This window comes from Pieris napi, chromosome 16, assembly GCF_905475465.1.
Source record: "Pieris napi chromosome 16, ilPieNapi1.2, whole genome shotgun sequence".
Lineage (NCBI taxonomy): Eukaryota > Metazoa > Arthropoda > Insecta > Lepidoptera > Pieridae > Pieris > Pieris napi.
This window is the reverse complement of record NC_062249.1, coordinates 3740044-3752552: the sequence shown is the minus strand read 5'-3', so window position 1 is coordinate 3752552 and position 12509 is coordinate 3740044. Positions and strand designations below refer to the sequence as shown.

General features: G+C 33.1%; 1 protein-coding gene across 2 annotated transcripts in view; it reads right to left on the bottom strand.

The window, feature by feature from the left end:
- LOC125057156 (myocardin-related transcription factor B) overlaps positions 1-12228 on the bottom strand; it is a 41036-nt gene extending 28808 nt beyond the window's left edge. Inside the window, exon 1 of one of the 2 annotated variants that reach the window (XM_047660653.1) lies at positions 12044-12228. Coding sequence is in view for 1 of the 2 variants with exons in the window: in XM_047660652.1 (XP_047516608.1) it covers positions 8236-8437 (202 nt within the window). In the remaining variant the exon portion in view is untranslated. Of the gene's footprint in view, positions 1-8235; positions 8453-12043 lie in introns of those variants that run through there. The other variant, XM_047660652.1, reaches the window with a different exon arrangement.
- Positions 12229-12509: the final 281 nt, after the last annotated feature.

Below are 12509 nucleotides of genomic sequence, written 5' to 3'. Positions count from 1 at the left end.
ATTGTTGACATCATCGAAAAAGTAAGCTTTAAATTGGCTTGATTAAATCCAGCTTCCAAAACAACATAAACTTCTATGAATAACAAAAGTTTTACAAGACATAAACTGTGTTGACGTGACAGACAGAAGCTAAACCACTCTCAATGTCGCAGCGGCCATTATGTTATATTTTCGAATACTACGTAAAACTATTAACATTTTACGTTTAACCCACCACGTGACATTACTATCATAAATACTGTTACAAAACAATTGAAATAAATACATCAATCAACTGACAAATTGACAAATGACAACTTACAAACTTGAGGACGTCAAGTGATATTTTCTTTTGGATTTGAATTTAGAATGGGCCATAGAGAAAACAAAAAAAAGTGACTGGCTAATTATAAAACCTACTAGTATTGTTTTTAAAAACTACGTAGAGAAAATAATTGAAACTAATCGTTCAAAGACAGGTATTTGGAAAGAGTTGTAAAACTTTTCGTTAGTTGGAAGTGTGTCGAAATATAGACTATATTTAATGGCGTTCGAAATGTTACCATGTAACATTGTTAATGGATGTCATAATATAACTTCGACCTAATTTTAAACTTTCCAACTGTTTTAAAGTAAACAACGATTTATTCCCCGTGAAAGAACCCGTCTTAAAATATTTACAACTTCTATTTAGGATTCTAAATCTCCTTTATTTTTAACGTGTTCTACTTAAACTGTGCCAGTAGAGATACGAAGGACATCCTTCAAGTTACAAGCATTTGCTTTTAACAAAATTTATATGCATTCTAATTGTACAATTCATGGGTCATCGGGGTGTTTTAAATAATAGATGATTTTAGTTTTACTCTATATTAACCACACGCGTACAATAATAGAATATAAGCGAAATAATGAAATGTTAATTGCTATGTAACCAAAGAATGCAATGTAACAGTCGAAGAGAGTGCCTACGTCTGGCTATACTCTCAGGGCGGAACTCCGACGATTTAGGAAATCGCCACGCTTATGAAACTAAAAAAGTCTGAGTGAGCAAAATGTACACACCCTTGGCTCGTACATTAATAATTGTTTCTTGCTGATAAAATACATTAGTATATTTACAACAGATCAATCAAATTCAATAACTAGTTGTCTCGCTTTTTTACTTTAAGAGATTTGATGCTACAATTTTACTTATAATTTGAATATGTCATAACAAAACGCCTAATGTGATTGATAGCTTATCAATCCCTGGTTTACAATCGCTCTTGCTAGAAATTATGGATACATAGAAAACATTTTGCACCTTCGCCTATGAAATAAACTAGCGCCAAATATAGAAATGGCCAATCTATGCTACAGTCGAAAATATATAGTTGGGAAACTATACTACATATATCAATTGAGAAAGTCCAGTATAGGGAAATCATCGGCACCGGGCCCAGGCTCAATAATAATTACGAAGAGAATTTCATATAACGGGGCGTAAAGCTAAATATGGGGTCATCCGTTCTATTGGAGTATGAGGGTTTAGTATATCTTTTTTGATAATGACATACGAAGGTAGCTCTCTCATGACTCTTGCGCATACACCTGTGTAATCGTCTGTCTCTTGCGAGTACGGCCTACAACAGAGATTAGCCGCCGAGTCAGCCAGGAGAACATTATTATTCAGTAGTAATGTTTGAACGAATCTAACAAAATGGAAAGTGGTTTTGGAGGACTTGACACCGCTCCAAGATGCTGTCGGCGATACTGCAATAGTGTAGCACCAACGCTAATCGGCTCCAACGACACCCCACCGTTAATCATTACATACGAGCCAAGCCGGCATTATAAGTTTCTGTCATTATTGGTAATGCATTTGGCATGTGAAGTTAATGTTGTTACATAATTATGACTATTTCTGTTCCACTGTAAAATAATGATCGGCCGAGCTGTATGGACTTTATATCTCATTAAAAAATTTATTTTTTTTAACATGAGAAACTTAATACGAACAAAATGCACGTCTCCAACAGCCGTCCTAATTTTAGTCTTCTGGGCTCATTCTGATGATCTTTAATGACCTTTTAAATTGATTAAAGACTCTAATATTTCGAATTTTATTAACCTGTATAATCCTAATATTTTGCAAAACCAGTGGCTTCAGCGTGCGACTAACACCATTGGCGTGGTGGGTTCGATCCCCGACTGTGCACCAATGGACTTTCATTCTATGTGAGCATTTAATATTCGCTCAAACAGTGAAGGAAAACATTGTGAGGAAACTTGCCTTTATAGACCAAGTAGGTTGACACATTCGGTCGACTGTTTGGGTATTTACTATATATTATTACCTATTTGACAAATGATCATGAAACAGATAGGTACAGAAATCTGAGGCCCAAACCTAAAAAAGGTTGTAGCGCCACTGATTAATTTACTTATTTTATATTGTACTTTAGTTAGCCACGTATACGCGAAGGAACTAATTTAAACCCGTTTGATCATACAAATTGTAATCCAAGACTTCAGAATAAATTAAGGAATTTCAAAAAAATGGGAGGTATATAAACAAGCATTACATTTGATCTGCCAAAACAATTACTGTAAAGTAAAATTGAACCGTATACTTTAACCACTAACCTGGGAGAAGAAGGTTTAATATTCAGTTAAACTAAAACACTTTTATATCAGTAAGAAAAGAATATAGAAACTCGTAAACACAACGAGGTCAAGGTGTGTTTAAATTGAGGGCGACACCGCTAATTACTGTTTTAAGACGTTTTGGAAAAACATAATTTTTACAAATAGAAATTCTACCTATCTATAGCAATTACACAACTTTTATACATGCAAGATTGTATGCAATTAAGTTATGGGTGCGATTTCACTGATATAAAAACAAGTCACAAATTTAAAATCTGTTCTTTAATTAAAAATGTTGTTCCAGTTCCTAACAATACAATTATTGTTCTGGGTCATTGCTCATAGCAGGACGTTCCTCTACTTGCTGTTAGGAAATTATATATACATATAGTCAAACCTGAGTAAGTGACAATGGGGTAAGTGAGAAAACTCTATTAACTAATTACCGAGTCCCGTCATTTTGCCCTCCTAAAACCTGTATAACTGACAGATATTTCTTTCGCGTGAACCTCTATAAGTGAGATTGATACACCTCTATAAGCGACAGTTAAACGCTTTTAACTTTTGCTATTTATTACTCATTCTTAAATTTCGAGGGACTATTATTTAATTCAAACCAAATGTGCGTCTGCTATTGTTTTCTATAGTTTTATAAACCTCTATATGTGAGATAGACCCCCTATGTAACTCTGTAAGCTAGAAACTCGGGTTAGTAAGAAAATGAGATCGCGTCCTTTGACTTCTCACTTATCCAGGTTTGACTGTATATAGGAGTGAAGGATAGGCAAATGTCTGCTAAGAGGTTTACCACAACAAAGGCAAAAATACAATTTATATAAACCATGAACAAAATTTACATACGATATATGTAAGAAAACAGTTGAAGAAAATAATTATTTTCAAATACAACAGAACGAACATCACTTATTTAGAGCTTGATATATTCGGTAGTGGGCTTATAAATTAAAAAAAATGTTTTTCTGCTTAACAATGTTGCTTAATCAGGTACCTAATCCACATTTGGCGAATAAGTATCTGTAGATAAGATATTACTAAGTAAAAACTAAAATATGTACCTACTTACATTTTGTTTCTTTTTTGGAAGTGTACTTATATTTGATATTTTTTTGTAAATTTTATGTTCACCGTAATCATGAAATATATTTTAGAATAGAAAGATTGTAAGTTATACAATATGCATTATCATATTTACTACAGTAAATAAAAGAAAAGAAAAGCTGTATGACTTTCGCTCGCATCTATATCATAACAAGCTCTAAACAATTTCAAGCTTCTTGCTCCTGTGGTTTACCACCACCAACAAATAGGAATAACCATAAATAACGAAATGTTGCTCAATTTTAAATTGAAATAAGACAACTTAATGTGTTATTTTATATTCATTTAAAAAAAACTTTCCTCAACTCATAATGCATCCGATTATAACATAAATATTACGAATATGACATTGTAAATCAAGCGAATAAATCAATGTCAAACCGATCCACAATTAACAACTTTTGCCTTCAATTTTAATAGCTTCAGTTGTAAATCACGTAGCACTTAGTATTCAAGATCTACGAGAGATAAACAAATACCTTATTTACCCAAGAATGTGAACTCAACAAGTGTTCACCATACTTACACAACCGGAGATAGTGAGTGCCAAAATTCTATTATCGACAAACTGCGTATATTTAACTGCCACATAAACTGTTGTGCTCCGAGACAATCCTTACGATATAATAAATTTTTATAGGCGTATAAATAAAACTTCTTAAAGCACATCGATTGTCATAAGACAAGACGATATTGTCAAAGACTACAATCTATAAACAAATCAATAACAAGGAGGTGATGCTACCATTATCAAAACACATACATTGATCGGATTTCCTCAAAACGATTTTAATTACACAATATACGTGTGGTTCCGAGAATAATAACGAGTTTGTTAGCGATTCCTCAAACAAACATTCCGTTCTTATGTGCGACAGAATTACCTACCCATACGCCAACGCTCAGTGCATAAATAGATTCATTTTCTCAGATGGAAATTCAAATTTTATACTAGGGCCGTCATCAAAGGCGCGAGTCCTAGTCACGGCCTATTTACGTTCGGACAAAACACGTCAGTTACGAAATATTCATTATACTTTAGACCGTTAAGGCCAAAAACATTGTTAACATAAAAAGTTTAGTTGTAAATCACGTGCTTGAAATTAATTGGTACGCCCTACGATACTGTGTAAAAAAAAAATGGCGATTAAAAAGAGTGGCGGAGAGTTTATTGCCAGTTCTTCTCTTCCGTTCTACGCCCTTGATTTGAGAACTGGCAGTAAATGTAAAATTAGAAGCATTAATATGTATTTCTTTAATGACGAATCACAAGTGTACATTGTGTTACCTACGTGAAAATGATTTTTGAATTTGAATTTGTTCATCTAGTTTAGCCCTTACACATTTGACATACCCATAGGTACTGGTTACAAAAAAAAAATGTTAGGTTGGTACGTACAGAAGGGTATCATTTGTCTTAAGGAGGGACATGGGAGAAATTATAGGCGAATACAAAGTCCATATGGCTAGGGCACCCTGAGTGCAGCGCAGATCAGTATCGCTGGATTGACAGAGTGGAGGAGGACCTGCAAACCAGCAATTGGCAGGGAGTAGGACGGGGAGCGGTAGAAGTCACTTGTTTTGGAGGCCAAGACACATTCTGGGTCGCAAAGATTAAAGTATACGCAGAAGTATGTTTGTGTCATCTAAATTTAAACATACCTTACGCCTAAACTACAAAACTAATTGAAACTGAAAATTAAATAAACTTTATTATTTAATTATTTTGCTCTTACTTTTTAACGTCTATTGAGCAAACATCTGAAATATTGGTATATCTCTATTTATAGCATTTATATTATTAGTTTTACTATTGAGAGAATCCCATTATCCTTAATTGTACAAATATAGATTTAATTTAATACAATATAACATCATGCCATTTTGTTTATTTTTTTTTGTCTAAAATATTTCTGTTTTTTTTTAGACAAGCACGTGACATCTTCTGTGACAGTTGATATTTGAAAACGATTTATAATACACAGAAAGAAAAATCCATTAGTGCACAGCCAGGACACGGCTCGGCCAGTTTAACAACTACATTAAAACTACTCCCTTATCACTACAACGTAGATAACACAATAATGCTAAGAATGGTTTAGAAAGTTGAAATAGCAAGGAAAAAACCTTGTCAAGGATATTGAAATTACAATAAAACGAAATATACAAATAAATTCGACTTACTTATTTATCTAGTCTTATCTTCTATTTTATCTCTGCCTTTCAATAAATTTAAGAAATGTATTAAAGAAAAGCTGTGTAAAAAGGCTTACTATAAAGTCAACGATTATCTAGTTGATAAAAGGGCCTGGGACTAGTGCTAGACAGGCTACTTGTAATTAATTTGCGATATTTGTTTTAAAATGAGTGTTGTTTGATGATTTGCCATTTTAAAAGAGTACCGAGAGTTTTTTACGCCGGCTTTTTCTCTCGGCCTACACCCTCTGTCTTCTTTGCCGATGAGTAGGGATGCCTACAAATTCAAATTTAATGACGTGGAATAAGTGATACATGTATCTTATGTTCCATAAACATATTTAATTTTATTATTTTATTTTTATTTTAATATTACAAGTAATAAAAGTGAGGTGTGTGGCGGGTTGTAAGGACGAAATATATTGGTACGAGGTTAGAGTTATAAGGGAACAAACTGTATTGAAGGGTTAATTAATAACATGATAACGGTGTCTGGGTCATCGTAATCAACAATAACACTCTTGGCATTGGTGTGCGTGACGCTTCCACCTGCCACAACATTGCATCACATCACAACACACCTTCAGCTGACTAATCTACGTACTACAACTAGCTAACCATGTTTTTGCATATGGAAACACAATGCGCACTTCAGCCATGTAAATTATATCCAAAACAATACATAAGATAGACTTAACTCAATAAATATAGAAAAATATTCTATTAATCTTAATATAAAACAAAGTAGTAGTTTGTTCAAACGTTTATAAATCTAGACCGATTTTCATTTTATTTTCAAGGTTTCGAATGGACTATAAATATCCACATTATTCGGATAGTGGCGATTCGATTTAAATATGTAGCATAATGTCAGCAATTAAAAAGGCAACGACATATATATATATATACGACGGTTTTATATCTATGCGTGCGTTAAGACGCTTAATTCTTCTTGTGTTATTTTCTTAATAATGTAGTAACTTCTTAAATTCAAATCAAATTCAAATTTGATGGATATCGGTTCGGTAGTTTGGGAGTCCATAGCGGACAAACGTGACACGTAATTTATATATATTAAGATTTACATTAGTTATTATCCCATTCAAGAAATCTTAGTAACTAAGGCAAATCCTCTTGTATGTATTTTTTAAATAATTTTATATCGACTATTAATTATTGACTTTAGGAATAACAACCTAACCCAGCGGTTTAATAATTATATTTGAGAAAATAAATGAGTATTATTTTCTACTTGTTCATTCACATCTATACCGATACTCACTATCACGCCATATATATGCTAGCTATTTTTCATATGTGTTCCAATGATACTTTCCGGCAAATTATTTCGACTGCGATATAAAAACCATAGTTCAAAAGCATCCAAGAATATAATTTAATTCAGAGTTGGCAAGTGGCAACTAGAATGCAATTAAATTATCTACATATTTTCAAGCGCCTAATTAAGGTAGAACCGTTAAAAATTACCGCAACAGTAATTAAGAAATAAACATTACAGCTATGAGAAAAAGCATTTGAGCCGTTGTTAAAATTTGTAGACCAATTGTTGAATTTTATTTCTTGCAAATGTTTATACAGCTATTAATGAAACTCACTGATAGAATTGTTAGAAATAACAAAAATTAATTAGACATTTTGAGTAGAACGAATGTGCAGACGTTGTTAGGAATTTAAGTTGTTTAACATTTTAATGATAAAAGCTATTGGGATCCGAAGTTTTCTCCTATTTTTATTTTCACCTTTTGTTAAGTTTAAGTTAAGGTATGCCGCCTACTCTCAAGTTTTCCGCTCTCACTAGAATTTTTTTTGCTATATTTAATTTTTCTGGTAACAATTGCAACCCGGCTGAAAATGTTAACATAAAATTATACAAAGATTAGTTAGAATTTTAAAGTTTAGTTAAATTCATTTTGATAAAAAATCTATGAGAAATTGCAACAATATAAATAATTATGAACACACAGAATACCTAAACATTATCTTAACTGAATTTTTTATAATAATTCAACTAAGTTTTAAATAATTTTTATCAACACATATAATAAAATCTCATAAAAATTTATCGTTACAATAAATTTTACAACACACCAACTTTGCGATGAAGTATTAATGAGATAAATGTATCGTCATCAACAACACTGAACACGTGGAAACGCGGCGTGAGTGAAAAAGCTTTCAATTTTCAGAGGCTAAGATTCAAAGACATACAAATATTTGAAACCGTCATACGGACAGCTTGAAGTTGACGTCTATGAATCCCACCCTCAGTAATAGGCTGTATGGGTTTACCGTCGCAGTGCCTGCAGCGCTTGGGCTCCGGGGGTGCGAACTCGTCGCCGAGTTGGCGGTCTGGTACCGGCATGGCCGCGCATCCCGCGCCGCCCTGACCACCATTCACAGTGCGAGGAACGCAGGGCGACCGCTCCACAAGCGGCTCGGTAGCCACTGAGCCTGAACAATCCGCCCGCCCCGGCCGGTAGGCGGCGCCCATGCCCGGTTATTTTGGGCGGGCGTGACTCATACCTCCAACTGCAACGCTCGGTAGCGGCGCCCGCGCATCTTAGGCTTTTCTACGTGTCCTACCTCGCTTATACGCACTAAATTTCTTTTTAAAATCATAATTTTGGTGGTGGGGTTTTAAACCAAATGATAGAATATTATTCATGAAACTCGGTATAATAAGCAAATTGTAATTATAGTATTTTTGAATGATTGTAAACAATGATTGGAAATGTCATAATCAGTTTTTTATCTGGTGGGCTTAATGGATAACTGAACCGGGAGATAATGGTAAATTGTTATAGAAACAATAAAAACCAGTTTAATAATAATTGTGTACATAATTCAATCCATATTGAAATGTGTAGTCTAATAATTGTCATTAAAATGTATGCAAACGTTAATTTATTTCACTTTCATATAAGGCTGAAGCACAAATAAAGCCTTTCATGTAAACACAATATAATTTGCATTTGCATGAGAAAAAGATTGCTCGGTTTTTATGTTGTACTCTGGATTCTTTTTGCCACCAGCCGTATGTGTGGCTAAGATTAAGATTCGAGACTCAGCATGACCTAAGTATGATTCGTATATATGTAAAAAATGTATTGCATTTTGACATACAGGATTCTTGCGAAGGTTGGCGATCATCATGGCTAGTTTAATTTTGACTGCCGCGCATCTAAACAATGACTTGGTTTTTCAACCAAACCGATGTCTAAGGTTTTATAACCATGACGTGCGTCTGTGGCCAGGTCTCCTTCTATCTGCCACTTTGCCTGGTATGATTAGTTGAAGGAGCTCGTCTATTTTGGTGTTACGTAAAACGTGTCCGAAATACTTAAGTTTCCTTTTCCTAACCGTCATAAGCACTTCTTTGTTCTTCTGCATTCTGTACAGCACGGTTGTATATCGTATGCAGTCTGTCTAAGACATTTTAAGCCACCGATAAACCCAGACCTCGAACGCTTCCAGTTTTTTGGACATAGTCTCTGTCAAAGTCCAAGATTCTACGCCATAGAGCAGCACAGAGAAGACGTAACATCGCGCAATGCGCGTTCCAAGCTGTAAATTTAGGCACTTGTCACAAAGTACTTTTTTTTATAGAAAAGGCCTTCCGCTCTTGTTTAATTCTACAGCGGATTTCGATGCTATGGTCACCCTTTTCATCCATTAATGTGCCTAGATATCGTATTTTCGAGACACGTTGCAAAATCTGATTGTTGACGTGTATAAGTTGCGTGAAAAGCTCCGGTGTTCGGCTTATTGCCATGTTTTGACTTATAGGATACAGAACTCTAGTTTGCACTAAGTGTCAAATCTGTGTCTTACCTTAAGATCAATATGGATGATTGTTCTCGCTTTCAACAATATCTTATTTTCTCTTACTTAGACTTATTGACAACAAGAGTGGCATAAAAACCTATTACCTACTTTTTTCTATTAAATGCAATCAACATAAACTCTTTCCATGAGGGCAATAAAGCTATATCAATTGTGATTGTTTGTTTCTTTCCAAAAATATATAAGTAAAACAACTGGTCTTGTCTCCATTGATAATGTAAATGATAATTTTATGATCTAACTAATCCAATAAAACAAGACTCTTGATTAGAATACCCCGTTCAACATGGTTTATGTATTAAAAATAATCATTATGATCATTTTAAAGTTATGACCTTAACCCAAAAACTATAAGAACCAAAAGCTTTTAACCTTTGGTTAATGTTGTTTTAAAACCTTGTTTTTGTATAAATTATATTTTTAACTTTGTAAGCCTATCTAACTTTCCATAAGTTACATAAATATACCTACCCACATGGGTATAACTCTATTCTATATATCTATATATTTGACTACACTTACTCAATGTAAACTAAACAGTGTTTACATTCAATATTGAAAAGAAAAGATTTTCAAGAATTTATCTATATATGAATCTTGACAGAAGTGTTATATATATTTTCCACATTCTATATCATTGATTCCCAAAGTGCAAAAAGAGAGACTTGACAGTTGACGGGGATCTATGGCTTAATAACTTCATCTCACCTTCAGTAAAAGTAAAGTTGGATAGAATCCCTTTTTTGATTGGCCAATTTTACTTTTTGGCATCCACTAACAACACAATCAATTAATTCAATAAATACTTATATAAACCTGTTAATTCGTAAATGGAGTCAATTCCAATGAAAATTTCTATAGATAGATCAAATCTTTAAAGTTTTTGTTGTCTGGGAATATGGTACAAATGTAGAAATGGACACCCGTCCACCAGAACCAAGAAATTTTTTAAGTGGTTTATGAATATCTACAGTTTAAGATTTTCTGTTCTAGATGGAGTTCAACCTTTTGTTTGGATGAAATCATCGCCTGATTTGCGATGAAACTGTGTTGCAAATTCGTCAAGACCCAGAAGATTTGTGACTCATGACATCTAACCAGTCATAGAAGGATAAAAACTTAAAAGTGGGTCATATATTGGATTAAATTCTATGTGGATTTCTGTTAATTTGAATAGGTTTTAAATAAGTTAAGATACAAAGATGCATCTAGTCATACAAGACGCATCCAGAGTTGACACTTAAAGCTAAGTATGACTTCTAAATATCAAATATAACAATAATAATCATAATCTCTGAAGTTTAATCAGTACAGTTATAATATGTGCTGTTTGATCAGTATCAGTGACAAATAATAATTATTAGTTCTTAGGAAATTTGCTTCATTTAAATGTTAAAAATTTAACAGCAAATTTATTGTTTATCAATATCCTTTTAATATAATAGGTGTCTATTAATCATACAATCACATACATCTTTATCAGTAAAGCATACATAATTATGATTAATATTTAAGGTTAGTGGTACACATCATACTTATACAACTTGTCTTTGTTTTAGATATGTATATTAAAATGATTATCAGACATAAGCCTTATTTAATTTTAAAGATATGCAATACAGTATGGCTTCCACACAAGGTACAAGGTGAAGAGTTACTATAGATGGCTTTTTTATTAAAATATATAATACATTATGTTGGCTGCGAAGTATTTTTTTATTAATAAAATTAGGCAAACCAGATAATATATTTATAGGACAATTTTTTTCTTTAACCTTTAACAACAACCAACATCTTTCAATTATACCTTCTTTATTTCATATTTAAAATGATAAATATCAGAATGTGTAATATAATTATGAGAATATATATACCTACTACTACAGCATAATTTTAATAAAAATGCCGGTATTCAAAAAAACATGCAAGTGCGATATTGTTGTGTTTCATATTTTGACTTGGATGGGTCTTATATTAAACTTAGGACATTTAAATTAAACGGATTAATCGAAGAGATATTTATAACTTCACTGCTGATGCGTAGTGTCCAGTTACACATTGCAGTTAAACTAGTGAAAGGAATATTTCAAGAAGAAAACCGGTGAAATTTAACATTTAGTATGCTTTATTAATCATTATTTTACTATAATAAAACCAGATACGGTCGATATATACCCGAAGTTCAAAAATATTTTGATAAATTCAGACAGATTGAATGTGATGGGCGGCTGCCTTGCAATATATAAAGACATACCTGTAACTCGATAAATGTTGTTATTAATCCTCTTTCACGCTGAAATATGCTGCACAGTGTCCAATTTTGTTTTAATTCTATTACACCACGTCACACACTGCATTAAAAAGAATATAAAATCTTGAGTTAGTATACGTTATGTAGTTATTTACTTCAATTTTCTGCCATTTTGAGATGTTGTCTTTTCTGCTCTGACGGTTGACAATGACAGATCGGTTTTGTCAGTTTAGAGTCTTCCACAGTAGTCCTGAAATCTATTATTAATCTGCGGTAATAGAGATTATCCACAAGTATTACAAATACACGGAAGCAGTATGAAAACTAAGGGTAGACATAAAAAAAAATCAGATAGTACGTACGATCTTACGTGTTTATGAGTACTAAGAATCAGACGAGCAGGGCCGGTGTTAGATGAAGGCAGCTGGGGACTTCGCAATAGACTTCAAGGAAAAATGTATCAAACTCC